The 16,566-nt window shown below is 44.6% G+C and overlaps 1 protein-coding gene across 1 annotated transcript; it reads right to left on the minus strand.

Moving 5' to 3' along the window:
• Positions 1–1,746: 1,746 nt before the first annotated feature.
• gjd2b (gap junction protein delta 2b) lies at positions 1,747–4,881 on the minus strand. The gene is made up of 2 exons (XM_041064641.1): positions 4,811–4,881; positions 1,747–2,590 (listed from the first exon to the last, which is right to left on the minus strand). Exons 1-2 carry the CDS (start codon positions 4,879–4,881, stop codon positions 1,747–1,749), a joined length of 915 nt encoding a protein of 304 aa, XP_040920575.1.
• Positions 4,882–16,566: the final 11,685 nt, after the last annotated feature.

Consider the following 16,566-nt stretch of genomic DNA (forward strand, 5'->3'; position numbering starts at 1 on the left):
ATCCTACATTCTATATTTTCTGCTTCCTGGATAGGCAGATGCATTTTCTCAGAAGCATCATCAAATGCACAATTTGCCTCTTTTTCTTTGATGAAAACTACAGTGAGCGGCTCTTTCAGGAAATTGCTGAGCCTTTTGTGAAACAATCTATTTGTGAGAAGTTGTTAAACATTTACGTCTTCAGTGGAAAACAGCAGATCTGAAGCTCAGAGCCACAGACAGAGTATGAAAGTCAGGAGGTCCACCTCAATTCAGAATGTCAAAATCTTAATTTCCCATCTCTCCATGTACAAGAAGTCCAACAGGAAGGCAGCTGCTGATGACCTTGTAGGCAGCTGTTTGGAAACCTAAACATCACACACCACACTTATCTTGTTCATGTGACTTTCATTTTATTATAGATGTTTCCACAGTTGTTTAACAGTGGCTGCTTTAGATTATACTTGATGGTAGCACCAGCGACAGTAATGCATCGCCTGTCTTCCAATCATAATTCAAATTTATGCTTCACTTGATTAAGAACAAGTGAGTCCAGATTAGAATCAGATCAATAACCCTGGAAGATGTAATGGTTGACTGGTTTTTGTTTTGCAAATGGAAATCCAAGATGACAGCAGCACACTATTTCCATACAGTTCTTCATGATAATGATTTTCTTATATCTCTAGATAGAAATGACTCTTTATACATGTACATGTATGGCACTTGATGAAATGGAAACAACAAATATCACAAATGAAAGAAATTGCGGCATGGGTGTAACTGAAAAAACCCCCCATATATATGTATGTATGTATATATATATATATAAGCAGAGGTTAATCATTTAGGTTAAGGTCAGTGGTGCAAGCACAGGCATCCAAATCAATGAGATTCCTAAGAGACAGATTTTTGACATAAGAGATATACAGTAGGAGAGTGTTATGTATTATCGCAAAGAACAGACTTGCCCTTTCAACTGCCAGATTGTGTGCTTTACTGTATAAGTGGTGTTTAAAACCACTGGAATGTGAGTGAAACACCATCCCAGCTCAGAGTGGATAGGCATGTTCATTTGTCTTATTAGTGCAACAATATACTCAGTGTCCACCTGGACATCAGGAAACCTCAGAAATCTGATACACTGTGGTCAAAAGCATACATGGTTTGGGATAGGTCCCTAAGGTCCACTTCAAAAAGCACCCCACTTATTTTACTTATGAATGTTAGTGTAGAGGTCACAAGCAATTCTCCAGCTATATACTGTCCTGTGGCTCTGGAGGAGCTGACATTCTGGTGTCTAAACGGGAGCAAATCCCTGCAGCCAGGTTCCAAATCAGAGGAGTGGAGACTGATAGGCATCACATTAATGGTCATGGTGCCATAACTGATGTTCAGCTATCACCTATGGCTGGAATGTTGGGGTGTCCACATACATTTGACCATGAACAATGGCCAGAAACAAAAAAAATCAATATCCTGACAAATAAATGCTCCATCTTGTAGAAAATGTCCAGTCTCAGTGAATCACCATCAATAAAACATTCTGCAAATGGGGAGAGAATTATATGTGTTTCTAATGCAGTCTGCTTTGTTTCAGAGAGTTTCAAGAAACAGCAAATGTCTGAAAGCTGTTGGCTTTCACTGGAAATCTTCTCACCTCTGTGTCCTAAATATACTAATAATTTAAGGATTTTTTTTTCACCAAATGTTTTTGTCTTTCTTGATAACTACACAGCTGTCCTTCAGCCTCATCATGCATGTGTGCTACACATATGCAGAGTCACTGGACTGAGTGCGCCCAAAGTTTGGCATACTCATCCTGGGCAAGTCTTTGTTCCGGATCTCATAAATGGACTTCCTCCTGGCCTGCACTCCTCTCACAGCAGTTTTGATCTTCCTCCAGCCAAGATGGTTGAGCTCTGCCAAGTTTAGCACCACACAAATGCCACTGACCGCAAACATGAAGACTAGAAACACCGTCTTCTCTGTGGGCCTGGAAACGTAGCACTCTACATCTTTTATGCAAGGGTATCGATCGCACTCATACACTGCAGGGACGTTGAATCCATACAGGAAGTATTGACCCACCAGAAACCCTATCTCTAGTGCATTTCTGAACACCACCTGGATGATGTAGAACCTGGAGATGCCCTCCTGCCTTCTCATTTTTGACTTTGTGGTTCGCAGGGCTGAGCTGGGGATGTCCTTGACCTCCAGGCAATCGGGTTCTGCCTCTTTGTTGGAGTTTTCAGTGTTCTGAAGGACTCCATTGACAATGGTGTTCTTGATCTTCTTGCTGTCATCTCTTTTCATGGAGTCTTGGTCCTTGTCCAGAGAGAGGTACACTGTGGAATAGCGCCGCTCCCTCTGCTTGGCAGACTGGTGCACAGAGTAGGTGATGAAGCAGAGGCTGGGGCAGCACACCATGATGATCTGAAACACCCAGTATCTGATGTGGGAGATGGGGAAAGCCTTGTCGTAGCAGGCCTGGTTGCAGCCCGGCTGTAAGGTGTTACACACAAACATGGACTGCTCGTCATTGTACACAGTCTCTCCGACTATCGCCACAATCAGAATCCGGAAGATCACTACCACGGTCAGCAGGATCCTGTGGAAAAATTAGCAAAAGAAATATATTCACTTTTACAGTAGTTAGTTTAACACTCCCTTTCTGTGGACCAGCCTTAAAATCACACACCCAAAATAAAACAGTTATATTCTTGAGCCCCTTTGAATACACGTGATCCTGGTCTCTTCTTTAAGGAAACTCTTTGGAGTTTATCATTAAGTCAGAATTAGTCTCAGTGATATTAAACCTGTCATGTCATGTCACAAGCATGATTGTGTTTTTCAATGGAATATATGCCTGTAACTGCCTGGTGAGCTTTCAGTGGGAGCACAGCCAAAAGGCAGGACACACCCTGTTTCAAATTTAGTGATGATAACTCTTAATCTGAGCATTCTCCATTTTTTTTCCAAGGTTTCATCTGCAGCCAAAGGGAGATGACAGGAGAGGAAGCTTTTCAGCATTTCAACTACACGTTATATATATATATATATATTTTTTTTTTTTTCATCTCTGCTCTTTTTCCTACAAATACTAGATAATTTAAAAAATCCTCCTGGTTAAACTGTTCAAAATCAGCACATTTACTATTTGAAATTGGTAATGTGGTGTTGGAGGTGGATGTCCTTTTGTTTTACAGGGTCAAAACCCCTAATGGGAGATGTCAGGTCGTCTATGCTGAGCTGTAGCTCGTATTAGAGGCATAGCTTAAAATGACTTATATTTTGACTTCTTATATTTTGGTTGTTTCGTGTTTAAGGCTTTAGTCAGTGATGTAGTGAACAGGTGGAGGAAAGCACTAGTTTGCTTTTGTATGTTTTAGCTTCTTCACTGCATGTCCCTTTACATTTATCAATTACATTTCTACTGAGCATTATTCCATAATGCCATAAATGTTGGTTCCAGTACACTGTCTGTGAGAAAATGAACTTGCAGAATTTAAACCTGCTTGAGTTATCCATCATGGTGAACATCGCTTCTGCTTTTAGTGTTGTTATAGTGTGTTGAGTGCAGGTGATTCAAATCAAGCTGCACTTTAGCTGCATTACTCGCTGTGATTAGGTCATTTACACAACAGTAAATGCAGGGGCGGTGTTCTCTGTGATGAACTACCTCAAGCAAGTATGCAACACAGACTGTTGTCAAACAGACAGAAAGCATTAGTACATGATTTTCCAAATTCCAAAGTTTTCATGTTGTACTGACATGGAAACAAATACCTAAGGGGAAAAAAATCGACTCAAGATGCCCAAAACCCATAAACATCCTCTTCTGTTATTGAGTGTTGTTTTCAGCTGCATAGCTGTTTCAAAACGATGAACCTCTGTGAGTGCTGAGAAAACTGTTTAGAATTATCTTTGACTGTTAAACCAAACTTCTTTAACATTATATTAAATGAAAGGTGCACAATTGTCTCAACCATGTTTAAAGTTGGATTCTTTCCTTCCACAACATACAGTGTTCAGCTTTTCTGAAACATCATCCTATAAAGGGTTTCTAAGTGGTAACTAACAGCTTCTGCCATTATTCTGAGAAATGAACATGAGCAGGGTTTGAAAACAAATCTCAGCCCTAGAAAAATAAAGGCAATCTGTCCTAAGTAATGGTTACTATGATCCTTCACTAATGCTTTATAAATCACTTATAAACCATAATAAGGGATAAGAAATATTTTTGTCAGGTTTTGGAAAATCTCTCCAGAGATTGCTCTTCAGTTCATCAGGGAGACAGTTTGACCAGTAAACCTGCCTCATTAATGGTGTATAACTGATCTTTGAAGCATTAATGATTTATGAGCCAATGATAAGGCCACTCCTTATAAACCCTTTATGAAGGGTGCCTCATTAAAGAGCGTTTCCACAGGCAGACCATCAGTCAGGTATAGGAGGGGGTTGTGTAAGGTGACGGGGAGGCATTTGACCCAGAGCGACTGTCCACTGAGGGACCTGTCCAGTGCTGAAATGGAAAAATGATCAGTCTAATCCGACGGTGCTCCTCTGACAGTCTAATTCCTCCTAATGTAAATATACACACGTGCCCTCAACATTATCTTCAAAGATGAAATCACGTGACCCCCTCTGTTGGACGTTTTGTACAACCTTTGGTTTGAATAATCAAACAGGACTTCTTCTTGTGAATATTGTATGTGGTTTTCTTCATCTCTGCACGTGGCTGCATTCTGACCTCCACACGAAAACTCTTAACCTTTTACAGAAGAGAGAAAGACAAGCACTTCTTTCTTTCTTTTCTCGTAACTCTTACCTTCCGATCATAGTAGAGTGCTGCTGGACAGCCGCCTCCAAGAGACGCTCTAATATGGTCCATTCCCCCATGATTGTTCATTCGGAGAAGATCACGCTGAGGCGCAGTTTGTGCACAAAAACGGATCTTATGATTTTCCTTGTGTGTGTCCGAAAGCGCCGACAGTATCTAATGAATGCATAGATGTGCGCGTGTGAGCATGTGGCTCCCGCTGTGAAGCTCTGTGAGCAGCCTGAGCGCGCCCGTCCCCTCCGCTCTCCAGGCACGCTCCTCAGCGCCTGTGCCGGTGCATGTGAGACTGAGCGCAGTGTGGAGCGCACCGCTCAGCGCTAATCCCACTTTAAGTCGACGCTTTTGCGTCACACGCACACCGGTTGGTGTGTTGGAGAGGCCAGGGAAGCACGCCTGTCCAGAGTAGCCGATTCATCCAGCATTCCAGCTTTTGCTCATCTGTTCAGCAGAAGATTTCTGGGTTTTGTTGAGTCTTCCACTTTGCCCAGATTACTCAGCTCACAGTCTACCATGTCTACAACATCAGTACCAGAAGAAGAATGCCCAGTCTCAACCGTGGTACGTAAGGTCTATAACTTCCAAATAAACAAAACAATTGCAAATAAATATGCAATGATGTCCTTTATTTTGACTTTGACAACTTTCAATAAAAGCTCACTTTCAATAAATTTAACATTACAGCAAAAGTATCCCTGTAGACATAGAGAACAGTAAACCGTTATTGCTGTTGTGTTTCTTTAGCACGAAAAAGGCCAGTTAACTATGCAAAAGGACTGATCAGGGCTGCACTTAGCTGTTTGTTAGTATGTTGTGTAAATTTAGTCGTATTATTCATAGTAGTCGTTGTAGTATTTATTGACATAAATTCTGTATGGTTCTCACTTAAGTCCAGCAGGAAAGGTTCAGTTCTTTTTGAGATCATGAAAGTAAACAATTTATACTCCATGTTCAATGTGGAGATTGGCCAGTAACATTTGCAGCATTCTTTGGTTTTGCCTTTTTCTGGAACTGAAACTGAAATAACTGACATCCAGTTATTTTTTTTTTATTTTTTTTATGACGGGAGCAGTTGATTTGTTTTTGTATTTTTCCGATAGAAGCTAGGACTAATCATATAGAATTTTTTTTCATTTTATCTATATTGTCAATCTTAGTCTGTGAGTATGAGATTTTGTAGTATTTTAAGCTTATTTTCAGTTTCTTCTGATTCATAAACTATTTTCTTAAGTAAATGGGGTCTAATTTTGAGTACTGAGTTTTGTGGTGGCCTAAAGTGGCTTGCTGGAATTTTGGATGCTTTCCTTTCCAGCTTTTTGTTGTTGTTTTTATAGATTACTTAATGATGATAATAAATGTACAGATGTTTTTCAAATTATTTATTGTAAGGGAAATAGAAACCACTGCTGTGCGGGTGGAGGTAAATGTAAACCCATATTGTTGTTGGACCTTGCATACACAGTATATGCTAATACAAATGTGTAGCTCCCAGTTGGGTATGTGGAATTACCCAGTGTTAAAGAATCTCAAATCCAGAGAATTTAGTTAGATGTGGGTGGAAATACTCACCTGTGCAGGGGAGGAGCTAAGGAGGTGATAAGAGGCTGTGTGTTCTCCACAGATTCCCCTTTGTCCTCAGCCATGCTGCCACACCGGTAAGTTACACCATATCATCTGCTGTTTTTGTTTTGTCTCTGCTTATATTTAAGTTTATTTATACCTAAGTCTGCTGAGTAACAATTGTTGTATTTTAATTTCTTTGTTTAAACAGATAATGTGACAGCGCACTCCTTCTAGGCCTTTGGTGGATGCATAAAAAAATTAAGCAGATTGTTTCCTTTTTGTTCATTTAGCTGGTTGTGACATGTATGGCAGTATTTTGATTATGTACTCCTATACACAGAAATCACCCATTCGTCCATTTATCCCTTCATCCATTCATCCTTTGTTAACCTTCCCTAAATAAATAACTGAAATGGCTCTGGGATCCAGTGTTTAAATGTGCACACCAGACAGCGGTCCAAACCCTAAAGACAGTCTTTTACACCCAGGAATGTCATGTAGCTCTTTTGCAAAATTGACAAAGTTAAGGACTTATTGCAATACATCCTCTCCATCCTGGGCTGCTACCACTCTGCACATACAGTAATTATAAATGTGGGTGTAGCCTAGTTAAAAATGTATAAATAGTTTAGATAGTTGAGTGCATAAATAGTTGTCTGTGATAAATTCATAAATAAACAGATAGGGGTTATAATAAGAGGGGAAAGGGTTAAAATCCCTAATTTGCAACGTGTGTTGTGTTAAAATTGTAGTTCATGTATTGTAATGTATTTTGTTAAAAAAGAAAATAATAGTTTAAGAGGAATGTAGTTGTCTAGATAAGTGTATGTATGATATGTGTCTGCTGTGGTTTCTTTGTGTTGTTTGGAGTGAAGTCACTGCTACGTTTTACACAGACCTGCAACGATTTTGTGTTGTGTTCTTGTGCCGGCTTAATATAGAATAATTACAGGTGTATAGGCCTACTGTGATGGTCCCTCCTATTCTGTGGTTCTTGGTTTGTATCCTGTGCTCTCTTCCTTTTTTTCCTTTCCCCCTGGAGACAATCAGAGTAGCATGGGTGTGTCCTCCAGATTGAGTCACACCTGAGCTGAGTTTCACTCAGCCATACAGTAAGGCTGGAGAGGCTGGCACTCTCTCTCTCTCTCAATCCAGAATGTAGACTTTTGGTTGGTAAGGTTGGGTTATTTTATTTTCTGTTAGGCTATTTTACATCCTACACATTCACACATGCAGACACTCACTACTGATTGTACTGATTTCTATATTATAGAATAACTATAAAGTAGGTTTGGAGCCAGTTCATGACAATACAGTGTATCCCCCCGCCCCCCCGTTCCTGGGTTAATGTCATAATTTAAAGGGAGAAAAAGATAGATGTGAGTGTGATGTGAGTTAAATGGAAAATTATACCAAAGGAAAACCTACTGTATGGTTTATCAAAGACCCAGGGTAATGTACTGTAAGTAACGCATTTTTTGTTAAAGAAGTGAAGAGAGAATACCCTCAATGTTGAAATTAACATTGTTGTTTGTAAGATATTACCAATGTTATTTTTTAAAGCAGTTTCTCTGTGTTTTTATTATTTCATGATTTTAAAGGACCTGTAGCTTGAGTACAGTGTGTTAAATTGTGGTGCTGCAATACGGTGTGAAAGAGCTAGCACACACCATTGTTTGTTATATTGTGCTCTCATAATATTTATTCTCTGAAGGTTGCTAGAGTGACTCAAGACCCATAACATTAAGATAGCCAGAGTTATCATGTCAAATGTGGGAACTCAGGGCCCCGTCTGCATAATGAAGATAAAGGAGCCATTAAAAAAGGATGTGAATGATTCAGCCCTCTCCTTAGTCTTGACCAGTGGCTGCAACAGGCTACAGTTTTGTTAGCCACTTTGACTCATTTAGGAATAGGAGATGATGATGATTGGCCAACAGGCCCTAAATCCCTCCCTACTCCAGATCCAGGTATGCCATTCATTAAGTTCAAATTCAATTTTATTTATATAGCACTTTTCAAAAATCAAAACTGTCTCAAAGTGTCACATTCTGCTCTGCCCTCTCCTGCCCTGCTGCTCAGCCACACCCCCTCATCAGCGCAACTACTTCCACCTGCTGCTATCACTGCCACATTGCTCAGCCACACCCCCTCATCAGCCCAACTACTTCCACCTGCCCACCAATCAACCCAGTATATAGGCAGCCTTATCCCCTCACTCTTTGCCAGATTGTCTTCGCTCACATGCCTGACTCTCCAGCACTTGTTTCCGGACTGTTTACCTGTTATCGACCTGTTTTGCTCCTGACCTCGCTTCACGTCTCTGCCCCGGTAACCCACCAGCCTTCTGTCTTCGACTACGAGTACTGCCTGCCTGTTCTCCATTCTTCACCTGTCTGTGGCTGCTCGGCTCCCAGCTTCACCTCCCCGGCTCATCCCCTCTGTCCTCAGCTCCTCCGGATCCACGCCAAGCCCTTATTCTCAACCACCTTCCAGCAAGACTTCACCAGCAGTGAGTTAGAGACATTTCTCTTCCCTGAACTCGTGGAGCCAGTTAAGAACTGTTGGACTGATTACCTGCTCACGCTCCTCCCATACTCCCTGTCTGCCCTGTTGGTCCTGTGGTTAAGTGCTTGCCTAGCACACGGGAGACCCGAGTTCGAATCCTGTTGTACTCACCTGCACTGCATCCTCTGGTTTATAGTGTGCTTGCGGAATAAAGACTGTTTGTGCTGATTTGTGCTGCTATTGGGTTCACTCTATACCTGTTACAGTACAATCTGGCCAGCTATGGACCCAGCACACAATCCTACACCACTTAGTCGCCTTGCTACTATTGAAGGCGTCCTGCAGCAACATGAGGCCATGATGACCATGCTGAAGCCAGACAGGCTGCTGAGGCTCAGGGACGAGCACTAGCAGCATTAGCTGGACAGATGCAGCAACTAACAGCCCAACTTTCCCAGCTCTCCTTATCCACTGGAGTTGCCCCTCCTTCTGAAGCATCGGGTTCTGCTCCTGCACCTGTACCAGCCTCTTCTCCGCCCAGAGATGCTCCTGAGCCCCGGGTGGGAACCCCGGAGCGTTACGACGGTGATCGAGAGACTTGTGGCCCCTTTCTCACTAACTGCTCTCTTCTGTTCGCCCTGCAGCCCCGCACCTTCGCCTCTGAACCGGCGAAGGTAGCGTTTGTCATCAACCACCTGACAGGCAGAGCTCGGCTATGGGGAACAGCGGAGTGGGAGAGGCATTCTCCAGCCTGTGCCACCTTTGACCTGTTTGCTGCCGAGCTTCGCAAGGTTTTTGGCTTTGAGAATTGTGGTTCAGAGTCTGCAAGGGGACTTATGGGACTGAAACAAGGCGAGCGAACAGTGGCAGACTATTCTATTGATTTCCGCACCAGAGCCAGCCAAAGCACTTGGAACAGTTCAGCCCTCTGCGATGCTTTCCTTCATGGTTTGGCTGACTACATTAAAGATAAACTGGTATCTCATGACACCCCCAACACCTTGGACGGGGTGATTGACTTAGCCATCCGCATTGACCTCCGTATCCAGACTCGTCGACGAGAGAGGCGTCAAGGGGGAACCCAACGTCTCCATCCACCTCGTTCCCGTGGGGGTGCTGCTGCAGTCAACTCCGCTCCTTTGGGTCAGCAAATGGGGGATCCTGAGCCCATGCAGTTGGGTCGCACCTCTCTCTCCCTGGAGGAGAAGGAGCGCCGCCGCAAGTTCAATCTCTGCCTCTACTGTGGGGCAGCGGGACACTACATCTCCAACTGTCCAGCAAAAGCCAGAGCTCACCAGTAGTTGGGGAGATCCTGGTGAGCTCAACTGCCCTGTCTGCTCCCCAAACCCAAAGACCCCTGCTTCAAGGCCGCCTCCTCCTTCAAGATGGCCCCCACACCTTGGCTATCTTCATTGACTCTGGGGCTGATGCCTGTATTATTGATGAGGAGGTGGTCCTCCAGCTGGGGCTCAAGCGGGTTCCTTTGCCTCATCCAGTTCCCGCTAGAGCTTTAGATGGGCACCTCATGGGCACTGTTACACATCAGACCTCTCCTGTTCACCTGCTGCTCTCTGGTAATCATCATGAAACAATCCAGTTCCACATCCTGAGATCTTCCTGCCTGCCACTCATCCTGGGGTATCCATGGCTCCGCCTTCACAACCCTCATATTGACTGGACCACTGGGGCCGTTCTGGAGTGGAGCTCCTCCTGTCATCTGAGGTGCCTGCAGCAAGCCTCAGCTCCGCTTCACTCCTCCAGCTCCGGATTTTCACCTGACCTCACCGGGGTGCCTCCTGAGTACCATGACTTCCACCAGGTCTTCAGCAAGGCCAGAGCCACATCTCTGCCCCCACATCGCCCCTATGACTGCGCCATAGAACTCCTGCCTGGTACGTCACCTCCCAAGGGGCGCCTGTACTCCCTGTCTGAGTCCGAGAGAAGAGTAATGGAGACTTACATCAATGACTCCTTGGCCGCAGGCATCATTCGTCCATCTTCATCACCTGCCGGAGCTGGGTTTTTCTTTGTTGAAAAGAAGGATAAGACATTGAGACCCTGCATTGACTACCGAGGACTGAATGAAATCACTATAAAGAATCGATACCCACTGCCACTCATCTCCACTGCCTTTGAACTGCTCCAGGGAGCCACCATTTTTTCCAAGCTTGACCTGCGCAACGCCTACCACCTCATCCGCATCAGAGAAGGAGATGAGTGGAAGACGGCATTCAACACCCCAACCGGACACTACGAATACCTCGTAATGCCGTTCGGCCTCACCAATGCCCCTGCCGTCTTCCAGGCTCTGATAAACGATGTGCTCCGAGACATGCTCAACCGATATGTCTTTGTTTATCTGGATGATATACTCATCTTCTCCCAGTCCAAAGAGCAACACATTCACCATGTCCAGTCTGTTCTCCAGCGCCTCCTGGAAAACTCCTTGTTTGTAAAAGCCGAGAAGTGTGAGTTCCATGTCCCTTCAGTGTCTTTTCTGGGGTACATTGTGGCACAAGGCAACGTCCAGATGGATCCAGCCAAAGTCTCTGCTGTCACCTCCTGGCCTGTTCCTGAAAACCGCAAACAGCTTCAGCGCTTCCTGGGGTTCGCCAATTTTTACCGTCGCTTCATCCGCAACTACAGCTCTGTGGCGGCTCCTCTCACCGCCCTGACCTCCTCCAAAGTGCCTTTCCAGTGGTCACCTCCAGCTGCAGCAGCCTTTCAGTCCCTCAAGGATCGATTCACCTCATCACCCATCCTCCAGGTGCCGGACTCTGAACGCCAGTTTGTGGTCGAGGTGGACGCCTCAGATGTTGGGGTGGGGGCCGTCTTGTCTCAGCGCTCTGGCACCGACCAAAAGCTCCATCCCTGTGCCTTCTTCTCTCGACGCCTCTCCCCTGCTGAGAGAAACTATGACATAGGTAACAGGGAACTGTTGGCAGTTAAGATGGCCTTAGAGGAGTGGCGCCATTGGTTGGAGGGCACCAAGGAGCCTTTTCTTGTGTGGACTGATCACAAGAATTTGGAGTATCTACGCTCAGCCAAAAGACTGAACTCTCGCCAGGCCCGCTGGTCCCTGTTCTTTGCCCGGTTCAACTTCACCCTTTCGTATCGTCCAGGATCCCGTAATGCCAAGGCCGACGCCCTTTCCCGCCAGTTCCAGAGGACAGAGGATTCTGTGGACATACCTGAACCCATCCTCCCTCCATCTTGCCTTGTTGCCACATTGACCTGGGACATTGAGGAGAGGGTTAGAGCAGCCTCAGAAGGACAGCCGGGTCCCAGCTCCTGCCCTACAAACTGCCTTTTTGTCCCTCCAGCCTTGAGGTCAGATGTGCTACTGTGGGCCCACTCTTCCAAACTCTCCTGCCACCCTGGTGTTCAACGGACATGACATACCCTCCTCCAACGTTTCTGGTGGCCCACCATGCTGGAAGACATCCGGGAATTCATCAAAGCCTGTCCTACTTGCAGTCAACACAAGACCTCCCACCGGCCTCCTGCTGGACTGCTTCAACCTCTTCCTGTTCCTCACCGCCCATGGTCGCACATATCCCTGGACTTTGTTACTGGTCTTCCCACCTCGGATGGCCACACTGTCATCCTGACCATCGTGGACCGCTTCAGTAAGATGGTCCACTTTGTGCCTCTACCCAAGCTACCCACTGCAAAAGAGACCGCCCAGTTGGTTCTGCTCCATGTATTCCGCCTGCATGGCCTCCCTGTTGACGTGGTGTCGGACCGTGGTCCCCAGCTTTCTTCTGTTTTTTGGAGGGAGTTCTGCAGTCTGTTGGGTGCCACCGCCAGTCTGTCCTCTGGATTCCACCCCCAAACTAATGGGCAGACTGAGCGCATGAACCAAGAACTGGAAACCCCCCTGCGGTGCATGGCCTCTCGGAACCCTTCTTCCTGGTCGTCACACCTACTGTGGGTTGAATATGCTCACAACTCCCTTGTCTGCTCCGCCACAGGCCTCACTCCTTTTCAGTGTGCATACGGCTATCAACCACCACTGTTCCCAGTCCAAGAGAAGGAGATTTCCTGTCCGTCTGTTCAAGCCTTCATCCGTCGCTGTCGCAGGACATGGGTCCAAGCTCGCTCCACTCTCCTTCGTTCTGTGGGTCGCTATGCTGCCACTGCCAACCGCCGCCGTACTACTGCACCTACCTACCGAGTGGGACAGCAAGTGTGGCTCTCCACCCAAGACTTGCCTCTCCGGGTGGAGTCCAAAAAGATGGCACCGAGGTTCATCGGACCGTTCACCATCCAGAGAATCATCAATCCAGTGGCAGTCCGGTTGAGGCTCCCCCGTTCCATGAGAGTTCACCCCACCTTCCATGTCTCCAAGATAAAGCCAGTCCACAACAGTCCCTTGGTCCCTGCAGTACCACCCCCTCCGCCTCCACAAGTGGTCGATGGCGGTCCTGTGTATGCCGTGCGTCACCTGATCCGCTCTCGTCGACGGGGTAGAGGTCTCCAGTACCTTGTTGACTGGGAAGGTTATGGTCCTGAAGAGAGGTCCTGGGTTCCTGCTCGCCATATTGTGGACCCCAACCTCATGGCCGACTTCCATCGGCAACACCCCGACCAGCCAGCCAATATGTCGGTTCGTCGTGGTACCCGGATCTTGCCCCCATCTGTCCAGGACGTTCAGGACCATTCTATGGGGGAAAGGTCTGACGTGGGGGAATTTCAAAAGTCAGGTGATTTTTTTCAGTTAAGAACTTTGAGACGATAATTAATGCATTCTGTTCAGATTCCTGCAATACTCTCTGCTCATGCCTATGCCAACAAAACCTCAGTACACTTCAATTAATTCAGGATACCAGGCTTATAACCAGGTCCAACAGGAGGGAACACATTACTCTTCATTGGCTCCCAGTCCCTTTTAGAGTAGACTAAAATTTTAATGATCACTTTTATGGTTGAGGGCGGACCTCCTGACCCTCTACCAGCCTGAATGCAACATGAAGTTCTCTGGTGGGTCATCCATTTCTGGAGCAAAACTAAAGACTAATGGTGATAGAGCCTTTTCTATTCAGCTGTGGAATAACCTGCCAGAGGAGAGCAGCGAAGCAAACTCATTGTCTTCTCTTAAGTCACATCCAAAAACTCACTATTAGACTTGCTTTTCATGGATTTGATCACGTTTTGATCTTTTCTGTATTTATTTTTAAATCTTATATCAAGCCCTTTGTTTCTTGTTTGCAGTTTCCCCTTTGTGGGACTAGTAAAGGTGTATCTTTAAAAAGCTACATAAATCAAGGGATTGTAATTAAAGATATTACATGTAACTTCCTGTGGCTGAATGTGGAGGCAAACGCATTACAGAACAGCTCATGAGCAAAGAGTCAAATTGCTTGGGATGTTGAAAAAAGAGATGAAGCTTTAATACTTAGCCACCCACAGGGATGGTGACATCACTGCCACTGTTTAAACCAAAAGTGGGCTAGCTGGGACCTGCTGAGAAGTGCACTTCATTTATACTCACATGGCTGCCCACTGATGGTTGAGTGACATTTTTACTGAGCTCATAATAAAAACATAAGCCAGTGTTTTCCCCAACAGTCTGAGCTTTTTTTTCTTTTTTCTTTCTTTCTTTTTTAGAAGCATCTAGCTGGATTGCAAGACTAATGGGTAACTGGAGCCAGAGACCCGAGTACTGCATGCAGATGCTAAAATCAGGATGTCACCTGACAACCAGTTCAGTGCCACAGTAAATACATCAAAAGTTCATCCAATGCCAAAAATAAAGAGGCATCATCTGTGGATTTATAGTTTGTGCACAATTACAGGTATACAGCCTGGATGACACAGAAAGCTGAAGTCCATATTCCTGTAGCACAATTACTAAAATACAGTACTTTGGAGAGAATCAAGCCAATTAAATAAGTTGGTGTCCCCTGAAAGCAGAACTGTTGACTTTCATGTGAGCCTTCTGGCCAGCTGTGTAACACTGTGTTATTGCATGTCACAAGCAGCATGCTAGCTGCAGCTTCAGTTCTCTGTCAGTGTCTACACTGGATAGACTTAAAAAATCATGTAAATGACATCATCAGTTACAACAACGCTGAGTCACAAAAGCAGAAGTACACAACGAGGGCAGTGCAGCACGCTGACAATTTACATAGGTTGTGCTCAGAACTGCCAACTAATGAACTGTTCAAACTAAGTCCAATGTCAAATTGAGTACTTGTGTGTTCCAACTGGATAGTAGATTTTGTGTAAGCGAGAAATGCCCAGATGTATACTAGATTAGCAAGAATTTCTAGTGCCATACTCAGCTGCCCCATAATGCACTCTTCACACTCAGCCAGCAGCTCTTCCCAAATGAGAGAATGGTTACATTCTTGCCTGAAAAATATTCAAACTTAATAAAGTGATGTATTAAAATCTATGATCAAAATTTACAACAGCTAAAGCCTGCTTTAAAATCCCCACCAGTCATTGCTGTTGCTGCAGGTTGGTGTGAAATGCATTTTGGGAGATTATCTGTATACTTTAGTGTTAATAGTCAGTTTAGTAATGGCATACTTCAATCTGGTAGGTGGCATCTAGTACTTACTCACTGAGTATGTAGTGGGCGCATGCTGAACAGGATGGTTGAACATGTGCCTGAGTGGCTTGTTTATATGTGTAATAATGTAATAAATACATATACTGTGTATCTATATCTATATCTATCTATATGTGTGTGTGTGTTTCTCGTGTAGTAATGCTGTTTCCTTTTTGTGAATGTAAAGGCTATTCTCCTGTTTGTGTGACAGTTTATATGGCTATGCTGTGTTAAGTTAAAGCTATATTAATATAGTTATGTCATTAACCATTCACCAACACAGGCCTGACATTATTCCTGTTGCTTTATTATACTTAGTGACAAACGTCATTGTGCTTAGATTATGACATGCACAGTGTCTCTACTGGTGTGAGGATTAGGGAAAACATTCAGTTTTCGACTAAAGCCTTAAAAAGACAGCTGTGGACAGAAGTAGTTAAACAGATAAGATAGAAGATAGGAGAGGCCCTCTGTAACTAATCCGTCATGTTACACATTGGTTTGAAGGCAGGCTGTTTTATTCAAGGACAGCTGCAGGATCCTGAGGATGAAGCCACCCCCCCACACAGTGAGTGATGGGTTTAGTGGAGATCCATGACTGCCTAACCCAATCAAAGAAAGAGGTGCACAGGTCAGGGTAGGTGCTCCTAGGATTAGGTCTCATGTCTAAATGCTGCAAAGCAATGTCACAGATTAAATTACCGTGTAATCACCCGCTGACCTATAAAATCTGCAGTTGTGATGAGTCGGTAGCCGCCCAACTCATACTTACAATCAGGGCAAAATGCCTTGCTGAGAAAAGAAATATCAAGGGCAAACAGAGAAAGAAATTTCATCAAGGTGATGAGATTACTATCTATTGTACTGATGTGTTTGACAGTCAACCATACAAACATGGACAGACTGAGGAGAAAGTACAGAATTCATTTCCATCTTGTTTATAGAAATATAAAAATCTATCTGTCTTTAAATTACTATTTACCTGCAAACAGGCAGCTCAGTTTGGATGCAATAGATGCTGAAATTAGGCAGTTTAACATTTGAGAGTTCCTGTAGGGATCAAACTTCTAATTTAGAGAGATTTTAATTTAGATGTTCATTATGACCAGAATTAATC

This window comes from Toxotes jaculatrix, chromosome 19 (genome assembly GCF_017976425.1).
Source record: "Toxotes jaculatrix isolate fToxJac2 chromosome 19, fToxJac2.pri, whole genome shotgun sequence".
In the NCBI taxonomy this organism is placed as follows: domain Eukaryota; kingdom Metazoa; phylum Chordata; class Actinopteri; family Toxotidae; genus Toxotes; species Toxotes jaculatrix.